This window comes from Thunnus albacares, chromosome 8 (assembly GCF_914725855.1).
Source record: "Thunnus albacares chromosome 8, fThuAlb1.1, whole genome shotgun sequence".
NCBI lineage: Eukaryota > Metazoa > Chordata > Actinopteri > Scombriformes > Scombridae > Thunnus > Thunnus albacares.
In genome coordinates, this window is record NC_058113.1 from 26,996,197 (window position 1) to 27,013,071 (window position 16,875).

Here is a 16,875-nt window from a genome sequence, read left to right on the forward strand (position 1 = left end):
ATAGATTAAAATTTTGACTTTATGGTACCATTGAAAAATTAAAGGACACCAAAATGATTACAATTCATCCTGAGAGGAAGATGAACGTGTTGAGATATTTCACTCAAAACCACAATGTCAGCCTCATGGTGGCACTTGAGGAAAAATCAGGGGATCTCTAAAGTCAGTTGTATTCATCATCTAGGAACCAAATTCTCTACCAAATTTCATGCCAATCCATCCAGTAGATGTTGAGATATTTCAGTCTAAATCAAAGAGGTGGACTGATGTGAAAAAAGAAAAGGGGCCTGAAAGGATACAGATACACTTTGGTTAACATGTTCTTTATAACAGTGAATTATTAACTGAAGAGCAACACCATTTCCTCCATGGAGGAAGTGAATTCTTTCCAGACACCCAAGAATATGCTGCAGGGATTATACAGGGAGATTACAGAACCCACTATGCAGATATCATTACCACTGCAGATGCTTCGCTGCTGCTCGTCTCTCTCAGTGAACAATCAGTGTAATGTTTTTTATGGTTGCTTGAATTAAATTGTTGTCACTACAAGCTTTGCTCTTGCTTCTCTGTGCATCAAAGCTATTTGTGTTTCCTTGCTGGAGCTGCAGTGTGTTTTATCTCATTACTGCATTCAGTTCAGTCCACTGAACAGTGTGTTTTAGAACAGAGCTAGTAACATTTTACTTAAGGCTTCACAATTTCTTGAAAATTTTTCAGGAAGTTTCCTGAAAGGACTAACAAAATAAATACTAATCACAGGGAAAAGAGAGTCAATAACATTCTGAGATGTTACACATATTAAAGGAGTAGTTCAACATTTTCAGAAATACACTTTCTTGCCACTTCTTGCTGAGAGTGAGATAAGATGATACCACTCTCATGTTTGTGTGTTAAGTATGGAGCTGAACCCAGGAGGCAGTTAGCTTAGCTCAGCATAAAGTGTAAAAGTAGGGCAAACAGCTAATCTAGCTCTGTCCAATGTTACAAAATATACCTACCTACACCTGTAAAGCTCATTAACTAAAAGATTGTATCTTGTTTAATTAATCTGTATGCAAACTGAAATGCAAATAAGACATGTTGTGGTTTTACACACAGTTGTGTTCTGCCTCCAGTTTTTATGCTAAGCTAGGCTAACTGCGTCCTGGCACCAGCTCCTCACTAACGCACAGACATGAGAGTGGTATCGATCATCTCATCTAATTTTCAACAAGACAGTGAATGTCAAACAAAGAAAATGTCAAACAGTTCTTTCAAGTACCCACTGATTTATTCGGTTTTTAATAACGAACCTGCAAAGGTTTCTTTCCTTCCTTCTGCAGTTCTTTCCTTGAAATCTTAATGATTGACGACTGGGAAAACTAACATTTTTTTTGGAAATCTTATTATGCCTATTGCTTAATTGTCAGATTGTATACTTTAATTCACATCTACACAGAAAAACAATTTTACATTTTTGAATGTTCAGCTGACCTGCTGTGCCCCGGCTAAAGGGCAGTTTCCTGAATGTTACAAGATTATGCTACCAATTAATTAGTATTTTCAAGTGTACCACCTGAACACTGCATTTGCCTTTTTATTGGTGGCAGATTACGTCGTTTTTTTTCAGAAATCTTAAGAGTTTACAGTTATTTATGAGTTCCTTTATTAGGAAGCTATGGGACCTATAAAATCTCTGATGATTTGTTGCATAATTACAGTAGCAGTTAATTAATCAACAAATATAAAACAGGCAAAAAACAGAACCAACATACATTAATCATATTCAATTGTGCGTAAACGCAAAAGAAGTAGAGCAACACCTCTTCTCTCAGCTAAAAAAAACCCACTGTTGTTAATGGAGAGTTATGTGCTTGACACTAATCGTGCTTCAACCCCCCCCAAATCTGGAGAAGGGAAGGGAAAGGCCATCGATTATCTCTCAGTCTCACAGTAAATCTTTAGCAGAGAGGAATGTTTCAGCAGCAACACGAACCAAAACCAGATCTTCTAAAAAAAACAATGCAGCACAAATGAACCTGTGTTTCCTTAAAGCATTGATCTAAATATTGAAACAGCTGATGACCACACCCGGATGGGGTAGCTGAGGTGGATAGCTGTGCTCTACTGCAGCACAGCCTGCTTTTTTTATCCAATATGCTAATGTATCCGGCACCATTGCATTTCTCCCAGCCGCGGCAGAGGCGAGTTGTAACTTGTGACAGGGCTAATCTCTGCGGGCAGACCAGAGCACGGCCCAATCAGCAGGGGTAGTAGGCAGAAAATGAGAACACCAAAAAGAGCAGCTCCCTTAGCTCCTCCTGGTTTTAAGTGGAGCTCCTGTGTGATAAGCTGTGTGAACAGTCATTTAAATGGGAATGTCAGCATCACCAGCAACAAGATGTCAAGTCAAGGGCATTAACTGAGTGAACTAACTTTGAAGGGTAGAACACAGCATACATATTTGTCTTTCATCTTGTCTTCGATTAGTGAACATGTTGCTAATTCTTTTCTAACTTTAGCCACAGACAAAATCCATCAAAGGGCATGTTTTGATGCTCAGATTTGGGTTTACCATTTTCAGCTGTCTTTGTTAGTCACTGAATCACTGCAAAGTTGGAGCAAACACCATCACCAATAATTACAGCTTTGAGTGTTGTATGTTGAATGACAGTTCAACTACAATCTATATTGAAAACTGTGAAAACTTCATGACAACGATTATCACTGTTAAGAGGGTCTGGTGTTTTACGTGAAGTTCTCCCCCTGATGCTTCAGAGGAAACATCCGAACCTTCTCCAGCTGCAGCACAACACTGTACAAGTGTAGAAAATGGATTGATGGATGGATGGATTGCATTTAAATATTACAACCAGCACTCAGTTACCACTACACAACAGAAATGGAAGCTTGTTAAAAACCGACAACTAATTGTTGTGCATGAAATGCCTCTGCAGTCTATTTAGGATCCAATCATGACCTTTAGTTTACACCAAAAAGAAAAAAACATACTGTTGGTTCTCTGTTTCATTACAAATATCCCTTCTGGATCCCTGATGAGGGCAAGACCTGTCCTAAGTACACTGGAGAAATTCTTTTTATCTATTATTGCCATGTGAAATAAAGGTGTGTAGGCATTTTTGGATGAAAACAGGATGCCTTTAATACAGTATACACCTCTGTTGTACAAGGTAATGTCAGGGTAAAGATGTTGCAGCCTAATACAGACTAATTAGGAGGCAAATTATAAGTCAAATAAAATTTAAAAAATGAAAGAAAACATTGTCCTGCAGGTTTGAAACTGGAGCTGCTCCCCTCATGCAGGGCTGGATGCACAAATAGCTCAGAAACTGACTGAGCTGTGATGATGGCTGCCACGGGGACAAGACATTAGCATGCAAAGTTGTAAAACGCATTACCTCCAAACAGGGAATAGATCATAAATCCCTGCAGAGTCATTTTCCAAAACCATTTTCCCCTTTTAAACCATATTTCACAACATTCATAGGATATTCTCACGATATCAAACAACATCCCTCTCAAGGCAAAGTCGTTTTAGCACCACTGACATAAACCACCGCAAAGCAACGCCAAACCACAGAGGAAATCAAGGGGAAAAAAATTGCTCATCACTCTTTCTCCGTCACATTCTCCCCGCTGGGTTTCTACAAGGTCATTTTGGCGCACGACGCAGGACAGGACACCCCAGCCACACTGACACTGTTAATCCAGCCTGAAATTTGCACATATTCAATGCAACAGCACATAAGCAAGACAACTTTTTATAATAGTAGGAGAAAAAAAAAGTGTGGTTAAGACAGAAGTACAAATTTATAACCGTGCGCTAATGAGGAAAGGCGACACAGACGACAAAGAGGGACAAGGGCATCGATGCCAAAACCGTCGCCAGTTAGACAAAACTGGCTCGATAATGGCAAGCTGCTCATTTTTGCTGTTTAACGACATTCAAACATAACACTCGTAACCTCCTACCCTTCCCTCCCTGCCTCCTCCTCAGAGAAGACCTCTGCGCTGAGATGGATGGATGGATGGATGATGTTCACTATTTAACGCACAAACCTCCTCACAAGTACAAGAACGACGAGAGCATTTTCCCCAAATACGCAGAGATATCTTTAAAATCTTATCTGACTGTAATATTTCTAATTAATAAGCTATATTTTCTTATCCATAATCCGAGTTAAGCCTTGGTTTCCTTTGGGTACAGGTTTAGGGGTCATCGCGTTGCGCACCAAATTCCTGTAAACATGTTTTTAATGATTAATAAATGTCGAATTGTGTCATAAACACACGGAAATATTACTCTCTGTAATCCTGCTCGTGCATGCACGGTTAATAACGGCCGCAGCAGAGTATAAAGAGCTAATTCGTGCACTGAAATGGAAGGTTAAAATAAATTTACGCATTTAAAGAGTGTTATTTATTTCCTTACCTTTTGGTTGGAAGGTCAGGATATGCTTTTTTTGCTGTGCAGGGAGTCACCCCGAGTACTTAAAGCAAAAAGGTCCAGTGTGCCCCTGTGATGTACACTGACGTAGTAGCAGAGAGAGAGCTGCACCCTCCTCCCCCCTCCGCCCCCTTTACCTACTACACAGCATCCTTCTTGGATGGAGACACCGCCCCCCTCCCCTCCTACTCCACTCCCATCCCTCTCTTCCAGCAGACACCATTCCCCTCAGAGAGAAGAGGGGGGGTTTGCTGGTTTGTATGAAACCAAAATCGGTGAAGGTGATTCGCTTTTCTCATGAGTGATTGAGACATTGGTAAATCTAAATATTCCAAGGTCACTATGTATTACAAGGTGCACACAACCAGGTGGGAGACGCGCTTTCCACGCTCGTGTCGAGTGTGTCTCGGTTTGACTGTCATTTGCTCCATATGCACCAAATGGTTGGTGCAATGAACTGTGCAAGACGTGCCTCACACTGCACGTGCTTAGGCTCGTGCCTGTAATTGTCCATGTTAAAAAGGAAAAAATATCACAATGATGCCTCTCCTGGAAAACAACTGGAATCATATCTTATTAATTTTATTAAGGATGTGATGAAATTATATTACAATAGAAATGTGATAGACTGACAGTATAAGATAAAGTAACATATATGCCTTCAGTAAGGCCTGTCAGCAGAGTTAATGATTTCTCATGTCACACAATTTACAGTTATACAGTATTTGAAAATCATTAAATAATCTGTAAAGTATACCTATTTTTTAAGTATACCTACCTATCATTCCTAACTATTACAAGACATATTTATTTTATATTATTTCATACATTTATATTTTCTTTTCTGTTGGGATGGTAACTATCAAATCAGTCTGTCGGTCCACCACTTTGGTCCAGACTGAAATTTCTCTACAACTATTAGATGGGTTGCCATAAAATTTTGTACATTTATGGTCCCCAGAGGATGAATCCTAATGATTTTGATATTCCCGACTTTTCCTCTAGCACCATCAGCAGGTTGAATGTTTTGTATTTTTTTACCGAAATGCCTCAAAAACATTTGAATGGATTGTCATGAAATTTTCTACAGACATTCATGGTGCCCAGAGGATGAATTTTACTAACTTTGGGGATTCCCTGCCTTATCCTGTAAAATATCTCCACATCTAAATGGATTGGTTCAAAGATTTGTTGACTTTTATGTTCCCTGATTTTCCTCAAGTGCCACCAGCAGGTTCAGTTCTTTTGGTTTTGAGTGAAATGTCTCAACAACTATAAGATGGATTGCCATGAAATTTGGTACAGAAATTCATGTTCCTTTCTGAACTGTAATAATTCTGATCAGATGTAGCACCATCATCAGGACAAGGTTGTAATTCATCCAACACTTCGGTTTATGTATAAAACATGCAAAACTAATGACAGGAGAAGTGCATCTATGGAGAAATATATCAGCTGGTACAGAAGAGGTCTGTTTCCAAATGTGTTGCAATAAATGCTCACAGAGAATTTCTAAACAATAAAACAACAGAAAAACTCAGAACAAGGTGTAAAAAGCACATTAATGAGGATTTGAAAATATTTAGGAACAGATAAAACAGCAGTATAAACACTAACTCATTCATTCCTCCTGGAAGTAACAGTATGCTTCCCTCTTTTCTCTTAGGATATTAATATCACCGTCTCTGATTGGTCTGAAATCACATGACCTCATTCATATGTGTGTTACACCTCCAGTGTGCCTTCAGCATTTCGGTCTTTCAGTCAGATTTCCACTAACACACCAGCTGTCTGATTGTCATCAGGAGCAGTCAGATCAGATGAGGCCTTTCATCTTGCTCGAGGCTTTCAGCTGCTATTGTCTGTTTGGGTCATCTATTGATCAGCTGGACGAAGGGGCTGCTATCTGCAGGCAGCAGCGCCGACATCCTCCGTCCTGCTCAGTCTGATAATGAAGAGGGATGAAACAGAGCATTAGAGTGACAAAGTGAAAGATTATTTGTCATGGAAAGTCTGGCTGTAATGTTTTATCAGGGTTTTTACTGGAATATGGACTGAAAGCATATTGCAGACAGTACAGCTCTTTAATGATGTAATGGCCTATGGATGTGTATATATGGGACACAAAATGCCTACAATTATATTACAAACTGAGGTTTCTGTTGGCAGTACATTACAGTTCATTTGAGCAGCTTTTAATATGAATTTCTAGGGTGCATTTTCTCTTTCCGGTTTGATGGCGTATTCTTCATATTCATGTGGACACTAATGTGGTTTCCACTTATTTCCTGCAGCTATAACAGCAGCCGAGGGGGGTTTTGGCAGTCTACATCAATGATAAATGTCAGATTTTGTCTCGTGTTGCGTTTGTTGTTAGGATTATGGCTTTCTGTTTTGTTAAGGGAAGTGTGGATTGTATAGAGTATATTTGGGAAATCTAAAAGATAAAATGTCAGATAAATGTCAGGTTTTAGCACCAGATCACAGGAATCAAAGAGCGAGGGCTTCTTTCTGTTCATCATATATTTTATTTCCGCTGCAACGGCTAGAAATGAGAAAACTGATCGCTGATAACGACCAGAATTTAATTAATTTTCATTTTTACAGACATCTTCCTCTGTATTTTCATGATCATGGTTATGTTATTGTGAAAAGTCTTTTACTGTTATTGTTACATGAATTGTAAATTCTGTCACTTTCTGCGCACCTGTGCGTGATTTATGTGAAAAAAATGTAAACATCTAGTGTTTTCATTATTGATTAATCTGTTTATTATGTTCTCGATTAATCAATTTGTTGTTTGGCCTATAAAATGTCATGAAATGGTGAGAAATGCTGATCACCCTTTCCCAGAGCCCAAACGTCTTGGTTTGTCCTGACCAACAGTCCACAACACAAACATATTCAGTTTATTATCATAAAGGATCAAAGAAACCAGAAAATATCCACATTTAAGAAGCTCTTTCATCTAAAAACTGCCTCAAAATGATTGATCAATTATCAAAATAGTTGGCAATTAATTTTCTGTCAGTCAAGTAATCGTTGCAGCTCTATACTTGAGCACTTTGTTGGCTGGAGGAGAAGCGTCAGCGCACTCTTACCACCAGAGGATTTATCCCAGTACCTGACACCAGGTGTAACAAACAAGAGATGTAAAAGCTTTCATTAAATGACTAATTAAAAGGCTAAATCACTTTGTGTTATAATTTTCAATGCGTGTGGTGAAGAGAGAGACGGTTCCATAAATTGGGGTCACAAGGTCAGTGCCTTTGACAGTCATCATGTCAGACATGAGAAAACCAAACTGATGCCCGTGTTACTATCCCAAGGTGATAAACCTCATTTATTCTTTTAATTTGTTTATCATTTAGACCTGTATGATTTACAAGGACGCTGTTTTAGATGCAATATACTGTTTCCCTTGTTTGTTCTTCAGCCAAGTTCCCATCTGAGGCATTTGAGGTTGGCAAGAAAAGGTCTTGGCTCACTATGGATCGTTAAATCAGACCTACTGTAAGTCGCAAAAATGAGGACTTGAGACTTGATTGATATCCTGCGACCTGCAGTTAGTTTCAGCTGAACAATCTGTTGCTCGTTAGCAACCTCTACTGCCACAGTTCCTCAGCAGTTTAATAAACTGACTCGGGCTGCCACACTTTTTTTGACATGAATGAACCATCCTGAATCATCACGTGACATTTCACACAGACAGGAAAGAGAGAGGAAGATAAGCAACACCTCTCTATCCTCGGCCCCGCAGAGGAACCTGTTGGTCTACTGACAGAGCAGATGAACACAGCTGCACACGTTCCCCCTGCAGCAGCCGGCAGCTGGCCCGGCTGAAGTCCTGACACACCACATTATCATCTTAACAAACCAAAATATACCTCCAGAGACAAAGTGGAGCTCTACAGAGTGTGTGCATCTACAGCTGTTGACTCTAATTGTTTTTTTTATACAGTATCTTCACATAAAAGCAAGGTCGCACCTGGTTGTCACACAGTTTAATTTCCAAGCAGGATGAAATTTACTGGGCACAATAACATAGTCAGGGCCAATTTAATGATGTTCCCCTGCCAGCTCTTATCTGCAGTTGTAAATGCTTCAATGAATCACGGGAGAAAACCAAGGCTTTATATAAAATTACACAAGTACTTGTGTTTAGCAGCTCAATTAAGATCGTAGCCAAGTCAATATAATTGACCTTAATTCCTCTGTATTAACCATGATGCAATATGACTCATCAACCTCCATGTGGCATTTAATATCAGTTCCCCTGACAAACAATAATGTATTCTTATGGCATTCCTGTTGGAACTGTAAGCATTTAATGTGTTGGCTAGTGTTTATGATAATCAGCAGATACACAGTTGGATTAAATTTGGTCTTCTTTTCTTTAATGGCAGATGTGCAGTTCTTGTTTTAAAAGGAGCAAAATGATGGATGATAAATATTAGTGACTCTTCAGCTTCTGTGTCAAACTGAAGGTTTTTGTTGCCACCTGGTGGTCACTTCAGGTCACGCTTACAAAAAATAATATCCAGCTGTAGCTGTCAAAGGACTCCAAAACTACAATTTTATAAGGGATCAGTTTAGTAAGTGTGCAAAGTACAAGCTTCCTTTGTCTCAAAAAGTAAAAATAAAACCCAGAGGAGTGACGTATTGGAACTCTAAGTCTTAATTGATGGGAGACTCAGCCTCAGTTTGTCATTCATGCATTGGCATCACATACAAATCATCGACCTGAGCTAAAAGATAAATACTCATCTGTGTTTGAAAAATATTTTTAACAGTTTCTCCAGAAGCAGAAGCAGGTGTTTACCTCGATAGGAAACAGAGTAGACGCTTGAGAAATGGGTTAAAAATCTTTTTTTGTGCATCAGACAGAATATTTTTTCATCAAGATGGTTGTAAGAGTCTCTGAGGATTCTGGAAATTCCTTCAGAACATCAGTAAGTGTTGTTAAAAGACCTTCTGGGTTTTTCAAACATCGATGAGTATTTATTTTTAACACAAAGGGATGCTCTGTGATTCGTAATGCATGAGAGGCACAAACTGGGACACGTTGGTTCCCTATTTTCAGTTTACAGATTCTCCCTCAGTTCAAACCCTGTGTGCACAAATATCATCATGTCCAGCTACTCCTGCTGCCAGACACTATAAAAATCTAAGAGGTACAATTAGATCAGATTAGATTAGATTCAAATTTATTGTCATTGCACAAAGGAGGCACCAGAACTATAAAATGCATCCAACCAGACCAGAGATTTTTACCTTTTTACCTTTTGGGATATTATTATCTGAATGAGGGCTGTCATTTCCCAAACAATGTGTTTACTATCTCACAAAACAATCCAGGAAACTGTATCCTTGTGCACATCAGTTTTCATGGCTGGCTGACATTACCAAGACGCTGACCTTTCAGCTGGAGCTGGTTGATTGAAGACATTTAGACTCTTTGTTATTGAAGCGCTATTTTTCAGCTCAAGGAGCACGCTCAGGTTGTCTTCAGAAAACTTTGCTTTTCTAGTTTTCCTACATTATAAATTGACATTGAGACATGATAGCTGCACAGTGGTTTGAAAGAAACTGAAACATGTTTTGGCAAAGGTCAAATATGAATCACTATTGAACAATGAACTCACCAACACTTTATTATCACCTGTGCAATCTAACTCAATCCAATACAACAGCTCTGCCATAAATTCTACTTTTACGAAGCTTATACATTTCCAGTTTTTGTTGACATTGTCAGAAAGGTAATAATTCTACTTCATGTTTATTATTGAGGTTGTTGTCGGTGGTGGTGGTGGAGTACTGGAGTGCGTTATATTGAAAAGTGTTCCTAATATTTTGCCCCCCTCATGTATGTTGATGGCGTGGAAAAAATATTAGGAACACTTAAGTAGAGTGATCACCTTTCTGACAGCGTCAACAAAAACTGAAAATGTTCAAGCTTCATAAAGTAGAATTTATGGCAGAGCTGTTGTATTGAACTGCACCAGATTTCACAGGTGTTCCTAATAAAGTGCTCGGTGAGTGTAAATGCCTATAGAAATACTACAGCAGTAGAATAAAATGATTAAGGGTAAATAACAAGAGGACAGAATCAAATATACATTTAAAAACAATTAATTTAATTTATGATTTAAAAAATAACTATAAAACCAGAAATTAAATGGATATTATAGGATACAAATCTCATGGGTGTGATAATTATGATCATTTTTCTGTCATGAAATATTGGCACAAAAAAAAAAAGACATCTTTATGTTTTAACCCTCAGCAGTATTTGATGTATTTCGAGGCCATTTCAGCCTCCTGCTCCACTTTGAGCTCATTGGCGAGGTCTGGTCAGGCGTGTGTGTGTCTCTCGCTGATTGATGCAAATGAAACAGCTCAGCTGCGCCTCTCTGCGACCACTTTCTGCTGCTGTTGCTGCGGAGAGAAACCACACCGAGCGATTCAAACATGCACAGCGGCACGAAATGAAAGTAGCGCTTTGTTTACCTCCGTCAAACGCCTGCGGATGATGACGGCGCATCCTTTTCATTCGCATATTTAAAAAAAAAAAAAAAAAAAAAAACAGCGTGGGAGGGGGAGGTGCAGGATTTTTTTCTTTTTGGGGGGGGGCTGGGGGGTTTGTTTTGTGCTTAATTTAAAGGCAACAGAGACTCAGTGGTGTCGTGCTTTCTAAAATATGACGCTCGTTAGAAACCAGGTCGATGAAATCTGGATTCTATCATGAGAGGAACCGGCATGGATCTGCTATGGAGGATCCTAGCAGCTTTCAGCTTCGACTGCTTTAAAGATTCATCGTCGACGAGGTGAGTGGAGGCTGTCAACCTGTTTTTAACACCTACTGAAAATTCCCAATATATTCCTGGAATATTCCCCTAGTGTCTGTGGCGACAATCAATTAGTTTATAAGGTACCTTAAACCAATTTTCACAATCTACTATGATGATATTCTCATGCTTTACCACTTTATTTTTCTGTCATACTTGCTTTTAATCTATTAATCCTTAATTGTGTAATCCTTTTTTGTTTCACTGAGGACATTTTTTGAAATGGGCCATGAGATGATTAAATTACAGTCCAGGCTGTGATAACACACCGCTACAATAGATTTTTTTTTTTAATATTAAGGGGAAATATCATCCTTCACCTCACAGTTGTTATGACAACAGGTTTTCTGAGTCATTATTTGCATTCATTTTCTCCTCATTGTTGTCAATTTATGTTACACAACATGGAAACAGTGTATCTTAAATCCCACAAAGGTTATAACCACAGTCATGTATAATTTTGTGTCCAATGGGAATACAGAACAGGAATATTAACATACGATTTTCTTGCTCATTAAAATGTGCAGCAAGCATCAACATGTACAGGTTTTATGCAATCACATAATTGATTTTCATGTCTAATTCATCTTCAGACAGTATTCTGTAAGGTTCTGCTCCAGCAGGTGTCCACTGCAGCTATTAATGAGGAGGGTCCACAGCCAATCAACAGCTTGTACCTGTATCCAAATCTAATCCAGAACATACAGTCTAAATCTAAAGACAGATGAATGTCAGCATGACACATAACACCAAACAATAGACTATGGCGCAAGAACCCAAATCCACCCTAACTGTGATTTTTAGGTCTTGTTTTACCGGTTATTCCCTGTAACACATCTCTACACCAAGATCAAATCTGTGTAAGCGTGCACCAGAAAAGCTTTTACGCAGCTTGTTTCTATTTGTCTCACACAGCTGATGCATCATATTTTTAGGGCTTGAAATATGTTCTCATTATTATTAATAAGCAGAGTATTTTCTCGATTAATCGATTAAAATGTCAGAAAATGGTGAAAAATGCCAGTTGTAATTCACCACAGCTTAAGAAGATGTATTCAAAATGTTTGTTTTATTCTACCAACAGAAATCATGTTTGGCATTTTTGCTCAGAAAATGACAAAAAGGTTAATTTATTATCAAAATTGTTGATTGAGCTCTACATATTTTTGAGAAAGTTGAGTTTGTTAGCTATAATTTTCAAGCAAAACATGCTTTAAAGGAGAGCAGCATGGAATAAAATGATACTATAAAACTATAAAATGATACTATAAAAAATATAAAAGTTCATTTTCAGACTCATTTGTCAGGCAAAAACGCCAAACATTTGCAAGTTTTTAGCTTCTCAGAAGTGAGGATTTGCTTATTTACCTGTTGTATTTAAATGTAGAATGAATAATAACGTTGTTGACAAGCTAAAGATGTCTCCTTTGGCTCAGGGACATTGTGGTGGTTTTTTCAACATTTTCTGATACTTTAGAGATCAAACAATTAAAATAAATAACATAACTGACAGATTAATCTACCGCAAACAGATAATCTACTGGATATTTGAGGGTGATACCCCAAAATGTTCTATTCCTTTAAATTATGACCATGATTTGTACTGAGCGGGAAGTGTTACAGCTGAAAAACAAACTTACCACTGCTCTCTGGTGGACAAACTATGCAATGGATGGAGACACAGTTTCTAAAATACATAAAAAAAACTATCTTTGGCATTTCTGTACTGATTTCTTGTTACTTATTGGCCAACATACACAGATACTAATAAATCTATGATAAGGAATCAGCTGATATAGAGGCCAGTTTATCACTGTAGTTTTAATTACCACCTTTACACCCCTGTGCACGTCATTGCACTGTATTAAATTAAATGTTTTGGGAGCTATCAGGATAATCTTTTGATCCTCAGATCCTACTGTAACTGTTTCCCTCCTTCTCAGGTCTCCCACCAAGCTGAGCTCCAGCCAAGCCGGGAGCTTGGAGAGCAGCTCCCTGACTGGCTCCCTGTCACTGGGCCCTGACCTGCCGCACTGCCAGTGTTGCATCACCTTCGAGGCCCGCCTGAAGCGCCTCTCCTGCGGCCACCTCTACTGCGATCCCTGCTGCGACCAGATCGTCAACCTGGCCTTCGAGGACATCGAGGGCCTGTCCGACTACCCCTGCCCCATGTGCAAGTCCCTTAGCCAGCTCGGAGGCCTGGGCCCGTCCTCCTCCGGGTACTTCAACGGGCCCTACAGCATCCTGCAGCAGCAGCAGTTTACGGGGAAGGAGCACGGGAGTCGGTGGGGGTAAACTCGAAGCTCCAGCATGGGAGGGATGATGTCGGACTTAAACCATTTGCTTTTTCAACTACGACCTGGTTGAGTTTTATTGAACTGCCATGACAGCTAGGTGGTGACTTTTGGACTATAGAAAATGACCATCTTACTTTATTCTGTCTCTCTTGCTCTGTTGTCTGGTAAAACAGGTGAAATGTGAGAATGCATGACACTAACATCCATAGATTTAAAGTGCCAAAATGCATCTCAATAAATGGTTGAAAACTTGTACGTCATCATAACAAATGTGGAAGAGGGGGTCTCTCATATTTTGGTCCATTTTATCCCAAAGTGTAGTGAAACAACATAATGATCAAGAAAAGCACCTCATTCATATTTTTTTATTAGCATGCAGGTTTTTTACCTACGTCTGTATAAAAACACAGATCAGTTAAAATAATGTTGGAACGTTGGAGAGACAAACCAGAGCTTGACATGACTTAACTGTGCAGTAGATATTTTGTATATTTAACATTTCCTGTCAGGCGAGTTCTTACTTTGTACATTTATTGTGAAAGTATTGAGCATTTTTGCACATTATTCTTAAATTGTTTTATTCTGACTGTACATATCATGCGACATGGTTGGATTTTAAATTTTAATTCTATTGTACAGTGCCATGCTACTTTCTAAGTGTTCCAGATCATATTGTAAATATTTATTTTGTTAAAAAATAAAGTTTGTGAGCTGTGTATGAGAATTTTTGTGGTACACATTCAGATTATAAACACATTTGTTGAGTTTATTAACTGATAACACTTTTTATTTATCAGGATCAAAACATGCTGATACAAAAAAATATGTACATCTGGCAAATTTAAGTAAAGTTCGTACCAAAAAAACATTAAATTATACAATGATGCAGACCAACAGGTGTAGCAGAAGATCATATTTGAATCTTCCATGCAACAGGACGATGATGACCTTGTGTTTTTCCATGGAAGACAAGCAAATGCATTGGCATCACACCTGGAAAGCTCTGAAATTGTAGCTGATATCAATGTGCCTTGATATTGATGTAATGAATATTTACAACAAGTTAATAATTCATAGTGCTATCAAGTGAGGTACCTTTTTGACATGAGAGATGATCAGCATCAGGCATACATCCGTCAACTGTTATCCCACCTAAAAAAAAAAAAAAAATCTAGAAAAACATGCTTTTTTTCAAACACATATCCGTGCAAATTCATTCGTCCGTGGGAATGACGCCAGTGCATCTACTTGACACCCACATCATGCGAACAACCTGTTTGGACTTAAAGGCGCAGGGACCAGACGCTTCCCTCTGTGCTTTAAATACAGTCAGACACTTCCAAGTCCTTGACCTAAATGCTGGCTGCATACTGATACATCACTAAAGGGGAAAAAAAAAAACTGACAAATGAAAAGTAAACACAGGAAGAAATAAGCTTCCCTTTGCTTCCAACACTGGTACCTTCTCAAGGTAATGTTAATCAAAAGGCAGAATAACATCTGTGTTTTTCCAATTCCACCACAAAATGATGGAGGCATTTTCAAAATAATACTTAATTTGGTCAAAAAACTATTCAGAAATCACACTACATCTACACGTATGACATCAGAAGTTGACCGATAATGGTCAAAAATTCTTAAACATGAGAAAAAAGATAAACATTTAGGTAAGATTATATTACTAAAGCCCTGAAATGATCTCAGTCATGCAGGAAATGAATTATACTACAATAATATTCAGTGGTCGTATTCTGACACATGATGGCTAACGTAACACTGAGCTGAATCTGGGCCTCTTGCTGCCCCCACGCATTCATGCAAGTGTGGCGATATGAGAGCAGTACCAAAATAGCTCTCATGCCCTAAATTCCACATTTAAGTCACTGGTCACGATGCCTGGAGTTCAAAAAATGAAGGTTTTCGAATATTATCACGTGCTAAACAAAATTCTACTTTTCTATTTGATGCTCAGATACAAAAATCTGGAAATGAATGTGTCTTTTTTGCACATATAATAAAGATCGAATGGTCACACGATGGAAGCTGACGTGTCTATTCACTGCTTTGTGTCCTGTCAAAGTGCCCTTAAAGCATGATACCACTATCTACATCCTGCCCAGTCACTGTTACCCATTTCGGATAAGAACACCTTCTAAAAAGCTAAAAATGGAATCTAGCAGCTTCCTTGAAGAGCGACATGACACTTACAAAAATGTGTCATGACAGTTTCTACTGCATTGTCATATATTGTAAGATGTGCTTATGAGCCTTTCATTATTAAGCATCTTCAGCCCTTATTCTTTATAAGTCTTTGCTTCACTGCAGTTAGATATATTTCATTAGAGGAATATTGAATATTCAGGAGTTTGTTACATTTACAAATATACAAAACTGTTGTCACATTTTTTTTTTATACAGTACTGATGATACGTAGCAGAGTCAAGAGCACTCATTATTTCATACTACTGCAGTTAACTGTGCTCCACCCAAATGTGTCTCATGTTTCTTATCACTTTACAGTCAATCAAATGACAGGAAACACATCTGGGTCTCCTCAGTACATGATACCAGCCAGGGAATGGTCAGTTTCATAATGTGCAGGCAGGTGATTTGGTTATAGTACCCAGTTATAGGATAGAAAGGTCTGTATCAGATCTCAGGAAGCTATCGAGGGCCCGTTGCTCTTAGGCAGCTTGGCGTTATTGGGTGCTGGATAGTAGCGCTGATCAGGACGGGCCTCTGTTACTGAGGAGTGCCCAAAGAGGAAGGTGTGTTTGTTGCTTCCGCCGTTGTCTTTGTGGCTGGGTCTGGATGTTGGAGCTGAGGCGGGTGGAGGGCCCCTGGTGGTCTGGTGGTTGGTGGAGGTAGTGGGGGGTGCTGCTCTGGGCGCACCTGCGCTCTGAGGCCTCGACGCTGGAAAGAGGAAGGTGCCGTTGTTGGTGTTCTGGTTCATGTTGGTGTCAGTCCGCCGGGGCTCAGCTGTCTTGGCGGGTGGGTGAGGATCCGTGCCGGTGGACACTTGTTCTAGTTTGTCTTTGAGCTGCTGCACCTCCCGGGCTAGTCGCTCCACGGGGTGGGGGTGGTTGGCAGAGATGGGGTGCGAGAACGCCTGAGGATGGAAAGCAACACGGTTTTTCTTTGGAGGTCACTGACTTAACTTTTTCAACCTCACTGCACTCATCAAAGAACTATCACTCAAATCCACATTAAAATGTATTATGTTCTGTATTTTTCTTATTGTCAACAAATCACATAAAAAAAGACCAAAACCATCAATGAA

General features: G+C 39.1%; 2 protein-coding genes across 2 annotated transcripts in view; both read right to left on the bottom strand.

Moving 5' to 3' along the window:
• sv2a (synaptic vesicle glycoprotein 2A) overlaps positions 1-4,557 on the bottom strand; it is a 59,337-nt gene extending 54,780 nt beyond the window's left edge. The window contains exon 1 of the mRNA XM_044359978.1: positions 4,436-4,557. The gene's annotated coding sequence lies outside the window, so the exon portion shown is untranslated. The remainder of the gene's footprint in view (positions 1-4,435) is intronic.
• Positions 4,558-15,115: 10,558 nt separating this feature from the next.
• Positions 15,116-16,875, bottom strand: part of mtmr11 (myotubularin related protein 11) — a 31,987-nt gene continuing 30,227 nt past the window's right edge. The window contains exon 17 of the mRNA XM_044359346.1: positions 15,116-16,704. Within this exon, the coding sequence (XP_044215281.1) occupies positions 16,252-16,704 (453 nt within the window). The 3' untranslated portion in view covers positions 15,116-16,251. The remainder of the gene's footprint in view (positions 16,705-16,875) is intronic.